Source organism: Nicotiana tabacum, chromosome 19, assembly GCF_000715075.1.
Source record: "Nicotiana tabacum cultivar K326 chromosome 19, ASM71507v2, whole genome shotgun sequence".
Classification (NCBI taxonomy): Eukaryota; Viridiplantae; Streptophyta; class Magnoliopsida; order Solanales; family Solanaceae; genus Nicotiana; species Nicotiana tabacum.
This window is the reverse complement of record NC_134098.1, coordinates 113,716,318-113,736,616: the sequence shown is the minus strand read 5'-3', so window position 1 is coordinate 113,736,616 and position 20,299 is coordinate 113,716,318. Positions and strand designations below refer to the sequence as shown.

Sequence of the window (20,299 nt, the reverse complement as noted above, 5' to 3'; positions counted from 1 at the left end):
CTTAAGCAAGCTTCAATGACATTCCATAGAGTTTGCAGTTTAATCCTTCGATCCAATCCAACAAATTGAGTTTTAATAATAATTTTTAAATCGAATTAAGGTGTTCGATTCTCTGAATCTCAACTTAAAAAAATTAAAATATTGCAATATTGCTCAAGTCTAGTGTCTTAAAAAGTTTGAACTGCCTTTATGTTTAGCAAAACAAACATGTGTTACAAAATATTTGGGTAGTTTTCCTTTCTTATAGAAAGCTAACAAAAATTAGAAAGAGAGACGACGATAATAAGGTAAAAAAGAAAAAGCGTTTCTGTCGCCTTGGATCCGAACCCCGACCTGTCGAGTGAGAGCTGAGTACCCTAATCGACTAGACTACAAAAGAATTTGCTAATACAGCCGTTTGTTAATCTTATCATTATTATATTTTCTTGTGATTTGCACCATATTTTATTTTCCCAATAATTTGCAACATAATATCAACATCTAAGAGAAAGGCTGTGTTGATTACATTTCCATAAGAAATTTCCAAACGGAGTGAGGGTAAACATTGTCTTGGAAAAATTGTTAAAAACGTTCCGTTGAGAGTTTGTGGTGTTATGTTTAATTTAAATAGTTTAGGGGGTAGCGAAGACTCTCAAGTATTTTTAGGGTTAGGTGGATAGAATCCCAATTTGACAAAGGGCCTAACTACAAAAAGTAGACGGCAAACCTTTTCAATTTAAAGAACATCATTGGACTGAACATGCAAATTATTATCTTCTCCTAATTTCAAAACTTCTCATAAATTTGGCGCCTTTTCCCACCATTATCACAAGCTTCCAGCAGAATCTTCATCTCAGAAACCCTAGCAGAAAAAGAAAACCAAAAATGGTTCTTCTCCAGAACAACCAAACCGCTTCTCGTAAACGTCCGGCGGTGAAATCCAAAACCGGATTTGTTCCTCCTTTTGCTCCGCCCGCCAAAATCCCCAAATCTGCTGAGGAAAATGTTCCACAAATAGCTTCGGAATCGGAAGCGCCAAAGTTAGGGAAATCACAAACCGTGAGTTCGACTGAGAAAATGATATCAGTTCTAGCGGATGCAGGCTGCACACTGATCAACCCGTCGGGTCCGCCATGTCTACCGTCCGACCTACATAAGCTTCGGAACAGTCTCAGCCGTCTCTTCTCATCCGATTCCTCTCTAAAGTCTGAGTTCGTTCAAGGCTTCTCGTCTTACATTAACTCTCCCGGTAATCTTCGCCGGTAAGGCTTCTCATCCGATTCATCTCATTTTACTAGTTATGAATTGGCGTAGAATTTTACAAGAAAAGTGTCACTTCTATATTGCACCATTAAGTAAATGTAAAGCATCATAGCGCGTCCATGGAAGCCTTACATCATCTTCTGAGGTTAAATTCTGAATCTTGAAAAATTTGAGGGTTATATAACTATGAAAACAAATAGGTTTATTAAGAAATAAGAAAGCTATAATTATATTGGAAGGAGTTATACACACAGCCAGTGTAAGGAACTTTCACACCATTAGGTCACTTTTACGTTGTAGCAGCTAACTTGTCTTATTTTCAAAATTATAAATTTCACATTTTAAGTAGGCGTACCTATAGATATTCTTTGGGTTATCTGATAGTGTAAAAATTTATTTACATCGAGGAGTGTATATAACTTAAACTCAATTTTGAATAAGACGGGACTTAAGTTGGGACAAAGGGAGCATATTTTTTTTTTTTTTGTGTGTGTGGGGGGGGGGGGGTTGCAGACGGTTACTTTTCAATTTACATTTTGAGCAGTGAATGCACTTTATGTTTCTTGTTGTATTATATATATATATATATGTATATATATATATATATGTTTCCTAGCCGGTGTTGTATTACTTGCTAAAAACACAGGCACATACTCTTGTGTTTAGTTTACTTGTTCTTTTTATATAGGATATCCGGAATTTAAAGATGAGTCCACCGGCTTATGTTGAATGCATCACCTTATGTTCTAAATGACAAGTGTACTCTTTGATCACAAGCCAAAAAACATGGAACCACTCTAGCTTGTAACCGCCTACAAGATGTCTCAAGGGTGATGCATGGTTATTGACAAGGGACTGTGTATAGGACATAGGGAAATGATAGATGCTGAATGCTATATTCCATACTTTGTCAGTTTTCATGGATAGGTTTTAGATTCATTCGTTATGAAGTCAGTGTCGATACATCTAACATTTTCCAATAAGTGGAACTCAAGAAGTAAAAGAGTTTTTTTGTGCATCTTGTAAACATTAGATGCTAATACAACTTCTGGTACTATATACTGTTAATTTGTTATCCAAATTAAGAAATAAATGCTCGAGAAAACTTCTCATCAGAATATCTAACTGTAGCAGCTATTTGATCACGACAGCATTATATCACCTTCAAGACGTGATGGACTTGGATCAGTACGAAGCGACAGTTTGACAAGAGTACTGCTACTGGTTCCTTCCATCCAGTCAGACATTCAAAACTTGCTGCTTGAAAAGCTTCCTGAGTATTTTGATGTGGACCCTGGTGGAAATGTTGGAGGGAGATCATCCTCTTTATGTCTTGAAGAAGACATAGCAAGGCTGATTCTGAACCAATTCCGGTGGCTTGACTTCCTTGTAGACTCAGAAATATTTACTGAAAAACTGTTTCAAGTATTATCTATTTGCCCGGTTCACTTGAAGAAGGAGATAATTGGGTCATTGCCTGAGATTATTGGGGAGAAAAACAACAAAACTGTCGTAGATTCGCTTCAGGAGATGCTTCAAGAGGATTCTTCCATTATTGTTCCCATGCTCGATTGTTTCTCTAACCTCCATTTGGATGATATGTTGCAAGAACAGGTTATTTTGTTGAACATGTATTAAAATCAATGGTCAATATGCTAAATATTGACTTTCACCAGAATAACACTTTCTTTTTCTGAAACTTGTAAAGGTCATTACAGTGGCGTTATCTTGTATCCGAACAATTGATGTGGAGCATATGCCCTACCTATTGAGATTCTTACTGCTTTTGGCTACGCCAGCCAATACTCGTAGGATTATTTCACACATCCGACAACAGCTCAAACTTGTTGGAGCATCGAATGTTTGGACCACACAGCAGAGTAAGATGAAGGGAAAGTCAATCGTCAACAATGCAGAAGCTTCAATACTTGATGCCTTGCGGACAAGCCTTCGATTTAATAAAGTGGGATTTACAATTTCATTGCCATATACTTGATAATATCATTGAGTCATTTGTCAGTAGGTATAAAATATTTACATCAGTTCTGCTCTTTATACATAGGTAATTTGCCAAGAGACATTGAATGAACTGAAAAGCCTTGAGAATGTTCAGAATCATAAGGTGATAGACATATGGTTGCTTATGCTTATATACATGAACAGCGAGCCTTTACAAAAGAGTGTTGAGAAGTTACTGAAGAAGAAAATTCTTGAGGGCTGTATAGTGGAAACAATGTTTGATCAATGTGTTTCTGGAAATAAGGATTTGGCTCAGGTATGGTTTACGCTTTGATATTTATCGCAGTGCTAAAGCTTACATTCCCATTTCCTGTGCGAGCTATATTACTGCAGTTTTGTCGTGTTGACTTATTATGCTCTATACTAGGATTATCTTCCTACCCTCCTTTCCATAACTGAGTACTTACTGGCTTGCAAAGAAGCCAAAGCCCGGGAATTCGGCATTCACATGTACACATATCTATTCAAAGAGCTTGTGGATAGTTATTCAAGACAAGAAGTAAGATTATCTTCTCAAGCATTTATTACATTGTTTCTCCTGATTTTGGAAGTAAATGCAAAAGGTTATCCTGCATGCCGTAGTTCTAATTGGTTGTTTTTTAAATGAAGGTCCTTGGAGCATTAATTACTCATGTGGGCTCTGGGATAAGTCATGAAGTGAGTTCTGCTTTGGATGTGTTGGTCCTCCTAGCCTCAAAGTACTCACAGGAGTTGATTCCACTATCTTCTCATATAACTGGTGTGCTTGTTGGTGCAGTATTGATGCTGACTAGACTAGGAAATTTCGCATAAGGTTTAGCTATATGCTTATTTTGGTGCTTCTTTTCAGGTATCCTAGATTACTTGGAGACATTTAGTGTTGAAAACCTGCATAAGGTTGGTGGTGCGATCAACCGTGCTTCTCTTGGCATCATGATTTAAGCCATTTCCTGGCTTGTCTTTGAGCAACACCTTTTACGTTACAGGTGTATGAAGCTTTCAGTCTTCTGGCATTTTCTGCTCAAGTAAGTACAGCGTCCTTTGGATCTCCTATTTCGAATGAGCTACTAGTGATTGTGAGAAAGCAGGTAAATGGACACTATGACACTCTCTAGTATTTATGACAGCGTCATTCTTTTGAGTCACAATGACAACTTATGCTCTTTAAATCGTCTGGCAGCTGAGTAGTCCTGATCTCATTTATAAGAAGATGGGCTTAATTGGCACTCTCAAGATAGTCTCCTACCTTGGGGATGCAAAAGCTACAAAGCAACTTTCATCATCTCAGGTAGCCTGCTCATGTTTGAGACAACTTTATCTTATTCCAAGTGGTCATATTAAAAGACATATGTTGCAGTATTTTGAACCTTGTATTGTCTGACGTTGTTCCAATATTTTGTTGCTGAAGTTTGTCTTTCTGATTTCCATTAGTGGCCCTGTATGTCAGTTTATGCACTAGCTAATCACTCATTTAATAGTTATGTTGTGTAGTCATCTCAATAGGAAGGCCTACTGATAGAAATTAGAAGACAAAATTCAGCAATAAATTCGAAGCAGGACCAGACTCCTAATTTGTAATGAGGCTCAAAATTATTTTGTAGCATTCCAACGTATACCATTCACTGCATACCATTATTATACTACTTAAACAACTTTTAAGAATTCAAATTTATTTAGCTATTCTAAAATTTGAATTTCGATGTGATGTTTTCTCTATCAAATTAACTTTTCAGCTATTACTTTAATATTTTCTTCCAATACAACTAATATAGTAGACAAGTCTATTAACATTTTTTAAACTTCTTATCCAGGCAAATAGCATATAAAATGGAACTAAGGAGTACAATTGTTAGTGCCAATAGTAGTAATACGGACTATGAGAATTCAGTAATGGAGTTCTAGTAGTAGTAAGAGACTTGCAGAAAAAGGCGGGACATATGAAAATGTACTGGCTACATGCGGTTTCTACTCAGATATGCTATATTGCGAGATTATTGTGCTTTGCTGAATACCTTAAATCTGTCTGCTAGCGTTCTAGGTTTTCAACGTGTTACAATAATGCCTATAGCGGAAGTCATTTTATTGCGAGTTCTCTTCTATGTCTGTATCATAGTTGATAATTTCCCTTTATTATTACTGGTAAACATTTTTGTCACCTAAAAGCTCCTAAGTCTATTTTCAAAGTGAGGTGTTATTTTAGAACATGATAAGTATAGGTATATATCATCATTAAAGTGCTTGGTAATATTCACTTTTAACCTTCACAATTTTGATGATTAATGAGAGTGACTGTGCTGATCGTATTTCAATACAAAAATTACTGAACCATAATGATATTTGATATTTTCCTCAAGTTACTAGATTTTAAGCTGCGTGTTTCTTCACATCGGTTTCAGGAGTTGTCTTATTTTATTTCTAGGGTGTATTTCGTTGAATTAATTTGTCATGTTGTATTTCCATATTTTCTTCGTCATGATATTTCAGATATTTGAGCTATCATTTAAACATTGTCATGCCGTAGTTCCTTTATTATGATACTTCTCAATTTATGAGGTTTGGTTTAGAAATCAAATTACGAGGAAGCTTTGGAGCTTTTGGAAACATCAATGAACTCTTGCAAGCAGCTTCCACTTCCATTAGTTATGTTCTATGATGAACTGGCTTTAACATTGAAGAAAAAGGCACTTCATCCAGCCATAGTAGAATGGTAAGCACATGATTATCACCAAAAATCCATATTATAGTACATAACACGTGCATTGCTCTCAGGACAAGCAAACATGTTGGGGACTTCGAATCAAAGTTTTTGTGTGACCTCGACGGTGGGGAGCTTATGGTCAAAGAGTTATATTGTGGTTTGGAAGGTATGCTTCACACGTGCATTCCAGAAACTTCACTAGCAGTTTCCATTAAATAATCATCAAATGAAGTTTTAATTTCTGTTTATAAGTGCAGGGGATTTATGGATGAACCTCGATGGAGACATATCTCCTATATGTCTGAATATCTTGCCACTTGTATCCTCTTCATTGCGGTAATTTTGTAATCAATCTCCTTTATGTTACTGCTTGAAAAGTTTATACATCATTATGTGCTGAATTTCGATTAATGAAACAAACAGAAATTAAAGATGTTACACGCCTACTTTTGCTTACTCCACTTTTACTAACTGGCTTTAAACTCTGAAGCCAGAGAATCACTAGCTTATCCAGGGGATCTTGATCTTTTGATAACCAGGTTACCAGGGGTTTGGAATTAAAATGGTCGATCTGAAAGAATTTGATGCAACATTATTTGCTGTCTTAGTCTTAGCTTCACTCAGATAGAATCCTGTCTCCCTTCTCCCCTCCATCTCCTATATCTTCCATGTGTCTCTCCTATTTTCCTGCTTCCTGTCCTTTTCTATCCTGATCAACCTCACCCTAGAACCTGAACAAATTACTAACTGAAACATATTTGTTCATACTGAAATGGAATAAATCTTCAAAGGCATATTAGGATGAGGTCTTTGAGTAATTTTGTTAATGCAAAGATTGGGTGGATGGTTCTGATGGAGGACCATTTCAGGAATTTCTCATCAAATTCTGTTGTTGCACTTGGGAATACCATTATTGCCATCGTTCATTTTTTCTGAAATATGCTAAAAAGGTGCTAGGAGATATTTTGTTGCACTTCAAGGACATTTCCTGAGGTTAGAGGGAAGTCTGACATTTACAGAAATTGTTGAGTGACTTTAATTTAGCCATATACATCTGTCAGTTAATCCTACTGCTCTCTTTTAACTCATGGAATGAAATTTTGCCAATAGAATGCGGCCAGGAGGTGTTTCATTGCACCTTGAAGATGTTGTATGGGGCTTGAGGAAAACTTTGACATTTACACCAATATTGCAGTGTCTTTGATTAAATTTCTCCTGATACTCCTTTCTTGCTCATAAATGAATTTCTGTTATATTTCTATCCAGAGTCAAAATCACCTGTAAACAACCTTGGACTTATAATTATCCTGAGATAGATGTATGTTCTGGTAACATTTCTGCCTGTTAGTGTTGTTGTTCTGCATAGATGGTCACATATTATATGACTCATGCAGGGCTGCTTCATCACTGCAAATTCTTCCTGCAAACTTTGTTTTGCTGTCTTCAGTAAGTATACAATTCTTCAAAAACTGCATCCTCTAAATCCTTGAATGTTCTATGTTTGATCTCATTGCTATGTCAGACTGAGAGGTTGGCAAATCAAGGATCTCTTGCAGGAATTGATGCACTTCTTGGCTGTCCTATACACCTTCCTTCCTCTAAGGTGGGATTCAGTACCTTCCCAGTTACTCTTATAAACCATTTCAATCACACCCACTGCGAAATTAGTTGCGATCAACTGTATGATCCTTTGTATCCATTCCTTTAACTTATATGATCAAAATGAAATTTGCCTTTAGCTTGTGATCATCCTCCCACTTCGTAATCTCTGTAATTGTAAATAATCAAAGGGCCAATGTCTAAGCAATATATACAAATCAGGTTAGTCATCTACTACATGAGATAATTATAAGTTAATAAAAGATTAGCATCTATTAATAGCTGGCAGGAGATAGTTCACATCATCATCTAATTTTGGAGATGAAAAGACGTGCCTGCATTAGTGCTCTAAACTGCACTTTTTGGAAATTTTGACTATGGATTAAAAATTATTTAAATAAACATAAAGGTGGAGAAATGAGGTTTAAATCACCTCTATGTCCCAAATTGGGGTGGGCATATTATTGCTCATTTTCAACCACCTATTTTATTTTGAATGTCATGTTGGACTTTTACATGCTTTAATGTCTTAGGCAATGACTTTGTAGAATAGTGAATAAGGTAATTTGAAATATGCATGATATTAGTAAATGAATTATGAATAAGCTGGGTTGTTGTTGTTGTTGTTGAATTATGAATAAGCTGAAAACAGTATTTTGAGGATATGGCTTTGTTGGCTGATATCCCTGGTGTACAAAAATGGTATAGACAGGTGGGCCAAAGTAGAGTGATGGACTAAATTTTGACTTCTTGCGATGTTGAAAAGTGAAAAGTTGATACTGAATACACTTTATTATATGTAGTAAGAGGTGGCTAAGTACCATTTTGAGGAAGTGGATGGTACTTAGGCATGACCAACGGAAACTGTGACTCCCATGCTCCTATTGTCTGTGATAATAATTCTCATTTTGAGGCTTGCTTAATGTTCAACAATCTTTTCTCCACAAACTTCACTACATAATAATCTCGTAAGTTTCATGAAGTCAGATCCATTGAACAAATTCAATCCAAACTGTGATATTATGTTTTGAAAACATATTAAGTGTTCTTATATTAATTTAAACTTTTAGAGGATCTGGAAGTATACAGTTTAGTGTGTGATGTCAAAAAAGTCAAACGTCTTCGTTTGAGTACCATCATCTTTTGTTAAAATTCTTTTTTGTGTTTGGTCTAAGACTCTAAGGAAAATAAATTAGCTTGCATATACTGCCATCGTACAGGTTAAATGTATAAATTTGTTTTCTCTAATAAGTTAAGCTTTTAGAGAAGGTAGTTCACTCAACTCAATCTATGTTCCCTGCCCAACTAACTTAATTACCAACATCATCACAGTCAAACTAACTCTTTAATGTTTCTTCTTTAACAAATTAAGTTAAATTGACTCAATTGTCAAGGCAAGGTTGGAAAATCAGTCTAACCTTATTTTGTTCATCCATGGACCAGGTTCAATAAGCTTTAATCAAGTTGTGGATTGGGTTTTCCTTATGGAGCACACCTAATCTCATAACAAAATGGAATAGTAAATTATACAAATCATATGTTTAAGCTTGCTTTGCATCTTCCATAAAAACCAGGCCTTTCTATGCTGAAACTAGGTTGAAAAGGGGGTAGGTAAAAGGCGTTGGGTGGGCTCTTCAGCCCATGGAGAGGCCTGTGTGTGATCTTTGAGCCTAGTGCCAACTAGCACTGGCTTGCTTTGCAACATAAGCATGTTCCAAGTAATTTGATTCAAGCGTCGTTTGGAGAGAATGAAATATGAGAGCTTTTGAAGATGTTGCAATGAACTTTGAACAATTGAGGAATAGCCTTTATGCCTTATTTCTTTTTGGTGTACCCGTGAGATTCCTTTATGTATAGAAGATTGGATGTCATTAGTAGAGAACCATATCTTTTTGTAGGGTCTCTATGCTTTTGGTATACTTCTTGTACGTTTTTATGCCCATATTGTTAATAAAATTATTACGTTATAAGAAAAATACCATGTGTATATGACTTCCTCCCTTTGAAACTGAATGTCCAATTTTCTTTTTTCACGCTGTGCCCACCCCTAATAATGATCACATTTTTGAAAGATAAGTTTCCAAACATACTGCACTGATTAAAAAGTTATCGAACATACTGCACTTGATAAAAATTTATATTGCTCTCACATTTACTCTTTCAAATGAAACTTTCTCTATTCTATTTTCGAAAAACAAAAAAAAGGTCAATATATGGCCATATCTCTCATTAACAATGTACTATTCGTGTTTTCAACAATCGCTTGATAAATTGCAAAATCAAATTAAGAATTTCACTTTGCAATAGACTATAGAGGGCATAATAGTTCAAAATTGATCCGCTCTGGCTTCAAATGCCTCGCGCTTCCACTGTTATTTCAAATTTGATTTGTACCCCATTTATTTTGTATGACCTGTATATTGAGTATTCACTTCTGTAAGATGCATTTACATATTAAAAAAAAATGTTACTTGGCAGTTTATAGGCGTATGACTAAAACTATTCAGGCTTATACTTGCTGCATACTTCTCCGTGTGCTAATAATCTCCATTTTATTTGTGTCAGTTCTTCTCTCAACCACTTTGGGGCTCTTTAAGTGGAAAGCAAAAGCAAATCATTATCTTGTCATTGTACTATGCTGCCAATTGGCTGCGGGAACTGGTAGGTATTGTTGACAATTTCGCCAATGTGTTGTAGGTGAGTTATATTATGTTTAAGCATGCTATCTGACTTCTCGGGTATATTATGTAGCTCAATGCCTTTTGTACTCAAGCTGTCAATGAATGTGATGCATTCAGTCAAGCAACAAGAGAGGAGATAACTCTTAAACTATTTAAGCGGTTGAGGAACCTCGTGTATGTGCTCATGTACTTTTCCAGTATGCCATGCATGATATATTTTTGAGCCCTGCATGTTTTGAGGACCCTTTTTGACCTCCTAACTAGTTATCAACTCTGTTCATCTTCATGCATCTTTGTCACAAACAACTCATAAAGGAGGATTATCTGTTTCCCAGATCCCATTCACCTTTAAAAGTGAAAGGAAATGGTTTGTCCCTGTATTGTAAAATGGGCACCCACTAGTTTCTTTGAATTTTCTGTTAGCTATCAGAGTAAGATATAACCCACTCCTGTACAAGGTAATATTTGCTTAACTTATATTATCTGGGTTGCTCTGATGGTAAGCACCCTCCACTTCCAACCAAGAGGTTGTGAGTTCGAGTCACCCCAAGAGCAAGGTGGGGAGTTCTTGGAGGGAAGGATGCCGAGGGTCATTTTGGAAACAGCCTCTCTACCCCAGGGTAGGGGTAAGGTCTGCGTACACACTACCCTCCCCAGACCCCACTGGTGGGATTATACTGGGTTGTTGTTGTTGTTGTTGTATATTATCTGTGTCTTCACTTGTTGCAGAGTGATTTGAAACAGTTCTATAAAAATCTTCCTTCTTACAGGTTACAGGATTTATAAATTTTTAACAATACATCTTACAAATGAATGGCCTTCATTCTGTATTCATTTTATGCTTTGATTCAACAAATGTGAGGCCTGGCTGGATGTGTTATCTTTCTATTGTAAACTTCCTTAATGTGCTTTCTTTGAGAACGAACCCTGAAGTTCCTTCTCTCGAGCAACTTTACGCTGCAATATGCATATGCATCAGCAACTGCATGATATCTAACCCATGAGTCAGTTCTTTATCAATAAAGAATCATGCTGTGACAACAGAACTTCATAAAGCTAACAAAGGTTTACTAATGCAGATTCCTGGAGAGCTTACTAAACAGTTCCCTCAGACAGTGCTCCTTTTCTTTACCTGAACTCCAACCTCATCTGGAGTCCTTGTCACTGAACCAGCTTGATCATAATAGAGTTCAGGAGATTAAGAATGAGCATGGTAATGGGAATGGTGGTTTATCACAAAAGAAGAAGAAAGAGAAAAAGACCAGCCAAGCACCACTTACTGATGGAAAACTTAGGCAGCCAACCATCATGGATGTTCTAAGGAAATCAGGTGCAGTTCCAAGCCAAGAACCAAGCGTGAGTCCTTCTGGAACGTGTTCTAAAGGTAGCGTACCTGAGTCATCAGGGAATCAACCACGTAATTCTAATGTACTAGCAAATATAGATGTTTCTACCACTGTGGAGCATGTGGAAGCACAAAGATACAAATTCAGGCCTCTTTTGCTGGAATGCTTTGCCATCTTAGCTTTTCAGAAGGTAGTACTAGTGTCTCTAATGAGTTCCTTCCTTTCACTGTCTAAATGGGTTTTGATTTGAGCTAGCCAGTGCCTGAAGTATATGGGTCTTTTCGCTGGTGTCACTCTTTTAAATCCCTTTTCAGCCAATGCATAACCTTCGTTTGGTTTTCCTTTTATTTCCTGGCCATTCTATCTGGACATTGCGGGCTCGGTATTTCTTACATCTCAGGGCTTCATTTAAAGTCTTCTGCACTGCCCCATCTGGAGAAAACATGTTTCCACCGCTGAGGTGTTACTTTTCTGGTGGTATCATCTTGATACTTATCCTTTATTTGACTATTGAACTGTATCTAGCTTCTTGAATCAAGGTTCTTTATCAAGTGTCTAAATAATGAAGAAGATAATTGAGAGTTACTTACCATGAATACAACCCTTAGGCATTTTTATGATTTCTTCCGTTTCACAAATTTTTCTTGAGCACAAAATGCTTTTAGTAGCACGATAGAGTATTGACAAAGCGACATCAGCTGCACATAGAACTTTAAGAACGCCTTTCCAGAACAAAAGAATTAGTTGTGTGATGAAAGATTTAGGAGTTATCTTATTTGAATTATTTTATCTGATTTGAGCAATGTTTATCAAATGATATTCAATGTCTCTAATCAAAACAATTTCATTAATTGCTTAGTATTTGGTTGTCTTGTGTGAGAATATCGCCTTTTGAACTAATAGCCACAGTATTACTCTGATGAAAGTAGTTATTATTGTACTGATTATTGAATGAACACATCCAAATAATCAGAACTAGTTTTCTGACCAAATCCATATATGCTTTTGCTCTGATTATTAGTTGATTGATTGGTCTACTAACTCAGCCCTTACTCTTGTGATCAGTTGATAGATTTCATTGCTAACTTGCATCTTTCTTTCCTTCCGTTCTTACCTTCCCTTGTTCTAATTTGCAACGGAAAAGTAACATATCTTTCTTCGGTCATTAGTCCTTTGAGGCACAACTCTAGTGCTATTTTGACAATTTATGCAATAACTTTTTTCCTTCAATTAAGAGTAATAAAAAAGAGAGGAGATTCTTGTGAACTGATAGACAATTCTGATATTAAGTTGACACTTGATATCTCTTTGCATTGTGTAAATTCACATAATAGCTGCCAGAAATCATTGCTGGCCTGTACAGCGTTTTTAACTTGTTTAAGTATGGTTTTTCAACGCAGACTCAGGATTCCTGCTGTGCAGATCCCGCTTCTGAGGTATTTAATGAGCTCCTTTAGTCATGCCCTCTTCATTAGGGTATATGAACCTCTCATGGACGTGTTCAGTTCCTTTTTCCTTTTTAATATGTTTAAATTTATAATATTGTGAAATTTGTGCATAAATTCAAATGTACTTATATTTAAACTTTCATCTTTGAGAATATCTAACTCCCTTGTGGTTCCAGTTGCCCCTTTGTCTATATATTCTGCGGGATCTAAACAGAAAGCTGGACTACTTCAGTCCACGAAGGCATATATTGGTTAGGCGCATGAGTGTTCCTCCTGCATTTGGTGAGATGAAAGTAATAGAGTTCATAAGCAAAATTCAGCCACTATTTCCTTCTCTTAGAAGGCACTTGGATTCTGCAGTATCTGGTGTTGGAGCTGGTATTACAGCAGACTTTGTTGAATGCCTTGCCCAAAAAAAAAAGCCAAATTTTGATATCTTACACAGAGTTTATGCAGATACAGAGATATGCCCAGATCATTGGAAAACTCATTCTGCCTTTGCTGGAAATCCTGATATACCCAATATTACAATCATTAGACCATCAGTTTCGAGATTTGTCATAAAAGAGACACTTCAATGCTTTGGCAAGGTAAAATATCTCGCTCCTACTCTTCCCCTCTATAAAACAAAAACTAAAAGAAATTGTTTGGGGGGGGGGGGGAAATTTTTCTTTTTCCTTACTAGATTTCTGATCAAATTTGTATCTCTTGTTTCCTTTTCTTTCACCCCAATTACAGATGCTAAACATTCCGGATGTTCAGAGAGACAAGTCAGTACTTTCGGATCTTCTGGAGGCATTCCAGCCAATCAGCATGACAGACTGCTTTTTCCAAGGCATGCAATTGATTCCGTCACCAGGAGACATAGGTTATTTATTTGCTGGTGCATATTCATTCGTGGGGACTATCTTTGATTCAGGTATGCTACTTCTGAATTTGTTCTTTTGGTTCACATATTTCTTTCATTTATCAAGGAAGAATATGTTGGTCTCTACCACTTGACTTTTTTCCTTGCAGCACGTGCTGTCTCATTTGCTTTGGCATCCGACATATTGTTAAGCTTAGAATCAGTACTTTCCTCTATCCGAACTATACTAGATAACGATCTCGATGATATTGGAAAAGATATTCGCACAGGTTTTTCGAAAGAGCTACTTTCTTTTCTGTCAAAGAAGCTGGGAACTTTTGCTTACACACTTTTGATGCAAAAGTGTGATGGCGTTAATGACATTGAGGATGGTCAGAAAGTCAAAGTATGTTAATCTAGTTTCTCCAGCAAACATCAACTATCGTGTTTCTTGAATGACAGCTGACCGTACAATATATTTTCTTCGGGTTGCTAGTTTGATTAATTTTTAATTGCAGGCAGAGGTCATTCAAAAGCTTTTGCGAATTTACTTGGAAAATTGCGAGTCCACTTCCGATTCCCTAAGTGAACTTGCATGCTCTGTTTTGCCCCAGGTGCATATATTAGGTGGTTTACATAGTGATGCTTAGACAGATCATTTGTCGTGATTGAACCAAATGTGAAAACATTGCTAAATATTTCACATATTGCACCAAAAGTTCTGCTGTGAGCTTATCTCTTAAACTTTCCCTAAATTTGTAAAATATTGCATCAAAACCTTCTGCTGCGAGATATTTGTTATGCAATAGGGCTTGAAGTTCAAAAAGTATTCATAACCCCCTTTAGTCTTTAAAAGTAAGCTTAAACTACATGACTACTATGTACTTGTTTAATACACTTAGGTAATGCTTGTAATGGAGAAAATAATCTCCACATAAAATTCAACATTGTTTTATACAATGTTTGGTTTGAATTTTCTTTTCCACATAAAAATTAGTATAATGCATTAGAATGTTTGGTTTCAAATTTTCTTTTCTGCATAACGGAAGCTCGCATAAGCAGAGGCGGAGCTAGCCCATCGAGTATGGGTTCGACCGAACCCAGTCACTTTGGTCCAATCCATGTATTTGTCTTAAAAAATCCATTGAATATGTACAAATTATTAATTTAGAGTCCATTAACTTAAAAGGATTAGAACCCCGAACCCATAAGCTTCAAATCCTGGCTCCGCCTCTGCGCATAAGCTATGCGGGAATATATGTATTATTTTATGCTTGATAGAATGTGGAATAAGAATGCAGAGATTAGTAGCACATGGATAATCACTAAATGACAAAAATAAACCTTCATGTAATAACCAAAATAACTATCCGTGCATTACAGTCCCTACATTACTAATCCCTGCATAACTTGTTTCTAAGCCAAACGACCCCTCCAAACGACCCCTCATGTATTAGACTATTAGTTACTTTTACTTCTTCAATTACACTAGCATAACAACAACACCACCAACAAACCCAACGAAATCCCACAAGTAGGGTTTGGGGAGGGTAGTGTGTACGCATACCTTACCCCTACCTTGAGAAGGTAGTGAGGTTGTAATCTGCAGACCCTCGGCTCAAAGAAGACGAAAAAAGAAGCAGTAGCAACAAGCAATAACACCAACAATCCAATAAGTTCAGTTACAGTAGCATGCTATGTTGATTTTCTGCCTGAATCTCATACTATTTGAAGCTCACTAGTAACGAAGATGCAATAAAATGTACTTCCCTATTTGAAATGTCAGTAAATATATCTCAGTTAATTGATTGCTGTTATTTATGAGTCAATTGGCTTGTTGAGTCTTCAGAGTTTATCTATGTTAGGCAGACTTGGGTGGTGACTGGTATGGTTGTCTACTGGACAAGTGGACATGGTTTTGACCAAGGATCTTTACCCTTTAAAATCAATCTAGAGAGTGTATGCATGCCCTACTTTTTTGGCAGATCAGGGGTCTCGGTAAAGTTTTAATACCAGGAGATACACATGGCCAAGTGCATTTACATTGTTGATTGCTTCAAACGTATTGGAAAAATTATGAAAGTAGCAATACCCAATTTGCATATTAAGTGGCAAGATTTGAATGTGTATGGACATTAATAATTTAAGAACTGAAATTCAATGTCTTTGAATGTTTCTTATATATATATATATATGTGTGTGTGTGTGTGTTAAGAAACAATAACCTCAGTTCTAACTTTATAATTGTTTACTCTAGAGAATGGTAATTGTGAAAATGTTGGCATTTAATTTGCTTAGTGGTCTGTGAGCGTGATACTCGGCAAACCCTCAATTTAATCGTATTTTGTTTATATGTCAGGTTTCATCACGCAAATCTGCAGTGGAAGATGGCTCTTGTTTTCCTACTCTATGTCCTGCAACATTTTGCATTTGGTACCGGGTAATGGTAAGATTACCACTATGCACTCAATTCTGTGTGCATTATTGCACGTGGAGATTATATGCGCGCTAAACAAGATGTTTACTGAAGATGATTTAATGGTGCAGCATGAAGAGAACCTTGCTATGATTAATCGCTTGGTGGGTACCTAAATCTTGTATACTATTTAGAAGCTACACGTCAACTGATGGAACTTCCATGATAAAAATATAATTGTTATGTTCTTTACCTGCTTAGGTCAAGGAAATTTCACTGCTGGAGAAAGCCAGGGGTGGTGTTGAGATGGAAGATGTCAAATGCCTTCTGAAGAAACTACAACAATCTGTTAATGTGGTTGTATCTTTAGTCAACATGTGCAAGACTCACGATAAGGTGGTTATCTTGCTTTAAATTTCTTATTTTAATTGCCACTCAGCTTTCTTATTCCGACAAAATTGGTGTTGACTAATAGGTCAACGTCCGTGCAATTGCTGTCAAGTTTGGTGGGAAGTTTGTTGACTCTTTCCTCAAAGGTACTTACCTCTATCATGGGTCAGGGTACAAGGACCTCTTTTTTTCAGTTAAGGGAGGGTGATTTCTTCTGCCTCATCTTTGTGATTTTAACGAAATATGACGTATTGAAATTAACAAATGTCTTCAGCTTTTGATTTCTTACAGGGGCAATTTGAATTGCAGCGCGAGCATATAATTCAGATGGTAAGATGAGTGAATTACTGGCTTGAACCATCATAGATGCTAAAAACCTGACTTTAGATTAAGGAGTCTCTATATTTATTAGGTTAGAGAGCTTCAGATGGCAACGAGAACTATACAGACGCTGTGTTCAGAAGCAAAGGTTTGACAGAAATCCCATATGCTTTTGTCAGTCTATACGCTCATTTGTTGCGGCCTAGACATCTTTTTGTACTATCATTTGTGCTTTCTTTTCTTTCTGGCAGGGCATGAAACAAACAACAATAACCAGCAAAATCCCAATCACCAAGAGATCTATGGAGCGGTTCTTGTTTCGTGTCAAGGAACTTCTTCACTCAACGTCAAGTGGATGCACTTTTTGGATGGGTATTTTTCCCTTGTATTTACCGACCTGTTATTGTAATCAGATAGCAGATCAAATGATGGTTTATAATATTATTCTATGTGCTAATAAAGTTTTATTTTTTATTTTTAATGATTTAAAAGCCAAAATCTTTCCATGTTCAATACATGCACGTATTTGTTTTATCTAATAGTATCAATTTCTAATCTGGGAGAACTTAAAGACTGGCCCATTCGGTGGCTTTCGCGGTCTCCCTCGTCGCATCTGTTACATGCATTGGAACCTATGCCAAAATGATGCAAGGAGAAATTTCTTTTTAAAGCTGAGGGTGTGGTGGTCCTTTTTCAGATTTAGAATAGTATAATGCTCAAGTTTTATGCTTCTGGTGTCCCCACATATATGTGGAAGTTTGTTAACAATTCTGCTGCATCAATAGCTAGCTTTGTCTACTCATAGAAGTTCTTGATGCTTCAGGCTTAAATTTGTGCAGTCCAAATGTATCTGAATTTCATCCTCACATGTGTTGATTGCTTTAACCCGTTTCTTCATTTTGGCAGGCAATCTAAAGCATAAAAATTTGATGGGGGATGTAGTAAGCTCCCAAGCATATATAGATGATCAAAATGACAATATGGACAATGTTTCTATGGAAGATATGGTTATAGATGAACCCACAGATATTGCTGGTGAATGAGGACCTCATTAATTCAAGCAACAAGAGCTGACCTAAAAAATATCCGACACAGCCAGAGCTGACTCAAGACAATTATGTGAGCGCTATTGATTTCTAACTCTTATGTGTGATGTGCGTGATCGGTGGGTGACTAGATCCTTAGGGACTTTCCCATCCTTTTTTATTACGACTCTTCATTTGCTGTGGATTCCATCCCTCATACCTCATGCTTGGTTCCCAATCTGAGAAATGATGAAATAGGCATGAATTCCGTAATTTACTGCCCCATATGACGTTTGAAAGAAAGAGGTAGTGAGGAACTATTATATTATTATAGTTTGAGAAGTCAAAACAGTTTTTTATCTGAATGTAACATCTCAAACATGTCTTAAAATATTTAAACTATAAGAAAATATACTTAACTGTACTTTTAGTATAGTTTGTAAATATGTAGGATTGAGTTTTATTCAAAATTAAGAATTTGATATCCGAATTTAGTCAAGAAATTGGATGCCTTGACTCTTGTAATTGTAAATTGCCTATGCCCTCTGAAACATTAGACTGTTTGTGCCTCTAGACTAAACAATGGAATAATCTGACGATTCTTTCGTGTATTTGCTGGTATGCACATCTTACAGATCAGCCTTGGGAAGAACTGTTATGGTTTAGCCCTTATTGCTGTGTTGCAATCAGGGATTGTTGGCAATATTTTTTACATGGAAATTATAAAATGGGCTTCCCCTAGGTTTCACACCAGCAGCTTGCATCTATTGTTTGAAAGCTTCTGCACAGTGTCCTTTTGATACATACTCCATGCTCCTATGTGGATAAGTTGTAATTAGCCATCATTATCGAAGTTTGCTCGATTCCTCTGGCTCTTGTAATTTTCTGAATGCCTTTGACATGGATAATGTGGAAACACCTTTTTCCCCCCTAGAAAATTTGGCGACTAATTAGCATGTGCTGGATTCTTAGTGACTTGATATTGCGCTTGAGAATTGTGCATCCACGTAACCTCCTTGAACCCATATATTAGATCTAAGATGGTCAGAGCTGTTCATACCAACGTGCCAAACGAAGAATGCCAGAAGCTAAGTGTGTATTAAACTGTAAATGTAGTAGTAATGATGAAAAACCAAAGGTTGTGGTTCCTCCCTCTTTAACTAGAGGTCTTGGATTTGAGTTATGCATTTGGTAGAGAATGCTATACCCTCAATGCTGGATGGGAGACCAAAAAAAGTAAAAGATGAAAAAACCATAATCTCTTTCTCTACGGCACCAAGGTGCTCAAGAAAGGGAGCCTTTGTTGGTTATTTAGGTTTCCTCTTCCATTTCCCTTTTCACTGGCTAAAGTATAGTATCACCTTAGTTTTCAGTTTTGCGGCCTAATAGTTTATTGGTCATAATTTCTGTTCTGTAGGGGTAAACTGCCATTTTCACTTGTAAAGTTAATGGAAATTTATCACATAGTATAGTTGTATTTTTAAGAAGATAAAACAGCAAGTTTTTTTTAACTTATTTGTTTCATTCGAAAAAAACAAACTATTTGTTCCATCGACCAATAATGTGATACTTCTCTTTTTGACTTAACCCAGCCGTATTCAATTGGTTTATACGAGATTATGCGAATTTAAAACAAGCAAACTTCAGATTTCTCCTATTTATAATATTTAGTTGCATTATTTATTTATGGATTCTTGTCGGTTGTGATTTAATTGTAACTAATTCATTCACATCTCAATTTTAATGAGTTCTCACTGTTGAGCTGACAAAAAAGGTCAAGAAGAAGAAACATTTTTCCATTTATAAAGAACTTGCATTGTTTTGGGAATAGATTGGTTTGCTTTACTAGTAATTGAAAGAGAAATAGAACTAGCAACAGAGAACCATCAAGTTTTTAATTAATTCTAATGTCTATGTCAAACAACCAAGCAAAGGAGCCAATTGTTTATGTTCGGAAGAAAATCCGAAAGACCAAAAGAATAGAACAAGTAGTTGGTAATGTTGTTGCTTCCCCTTCTCATCAGGTATCTTTTCTTTGTCTTCCTTGTATATTTTTTTATGCGGTTCTAGATCTCTCACAAGCACAAAATCAATCCCCAGTTCTCACGATCTTTTAAAAATAAAAATTAAAAGGAAGAAATTCTTTTCTCCTCCCACTTTAGGCCCTAGACTATTGGGTCTAAGTATGTCATAGCGATTGGGCCAAGCAGTGGAATTTAGAAGCAATCACTTTTAGCATGCCGTCGAAACTATTCACGTTAGATATATTGGACGAGAACGAAAAGTTA

The 20,299-nt window shown here is 36.4% G+C and overlaps 1 protein-coding gene across 4 annotated transcripts; it reads left to right on the top strand.

Moving 5' to 3' along the window:
• The first annotated feature begins 678 nt into the window (after nucleotides 1-678).
• On the top strand, nucleotides 679-19,388 carry LOC107809288 (uncharacterized). 4 transcript variants are annotated; one of them, XR_001653372.2, is made up of 32 exons: nucleotides 690-1,241; nucleotides 2,394-2,856; nucleotides 2,951-3,205; nucleotides 3,305-3,517; nucleotides 3,629-3,760; nucleotides 3,871-4,000; nucleotides 4,091-4,137; nucleotides 4,227-4,328; nucleotides 4,421-4,528; nucleotides 5,805-5,947; nucleotides 6,010-6,104; nucleotides 6,196-6,274; nucleotides 7,333-7,384; nucleotides 7,461-7,541; nucleotides 10,103-10,198; nucleotides 10,289-10,392; nucleotides 11,298-11,754; nucleotides 12,965-13,000; nucleotides 13,189-13,390; nucleotides 13,469-13,602; nucleotides 13,751-13,931; nucleotides 14,030-14,265; nucleotides 14,378-14,473; nucleotides 16,219-16,305; nucleotides 16,407-16,439; nucleotides 16,537-16,671; nucleotides 16,751-16,811; nucleotides 16,940-16,995; nucleotides 17,078-17,134; nucleotides 17,238-17,358; nucleotides 17,893-18,105; nucleotides 18,647-19,388. XR_001653372.2 is itself a non-coding variant. In XM_016633891.2 (31 exons), exons 1-31 carry the CDS (start codon nucleotides 865-867, stop codon nucleotides 18,027-18,029), a joined length of 4,506 nt encoding a protein of 1,501 aa, XP_016489377.2. In that variant the 5' UTR covers nucleotides 717-864; the 3' UTR covers nucleotides 18,030-18,523. The 4 variants fall into 4 exon arrangements, 2 of the variants coding, with proteins under 2 accessions (XP_075094532.1, XP_016489377.2); XM_016633891.2 differs by lacking the exon at nucleotides 18,647-19,388 and having other exon boundaries at nucleotides 717-1,241; nucleotides 17,893-18,523; XR_012702898.1 differs by lacking the exons at nucleotides 17,893-18,105; nucleotides 18,647-19,388 and having other exon boundaries at nucleotides 679-1,241; nucleotides 16,957-16,995; nucleotides 17,238-17,269.
• The last annotated feature ends 911 nt before the right edge of the window (nucleotides 19,389-20,299 follow it).

What these genes read in the sequence shown, in the direction of transcription:
- LOC107809288 (XM_016633891.2), top strand. Translation starts at nt 865, where the DNA reads ATGGTTCTTCTCCAGAACAACCAAACCGCTTCTCGTAAACGTCCGGCG. An exon ending in TTGCTATGATTAATCGCTTG is followed by an intron (nt 16,440 to 16,536) that starts GTGGGTACCTAA and finishes TTACCTGCTTAG; the next exon opens with GTCAAGGAAATTTCACTGCT. An exon ending in TGTGCAAGACTCACGATAAG is followed by an intron (nt 16,672 to 16,750) that starts GTGGTTATCTTG and finishes GTTGACTAATAG; the next exon opens with GTCAACGTCCGTGCAATTGC.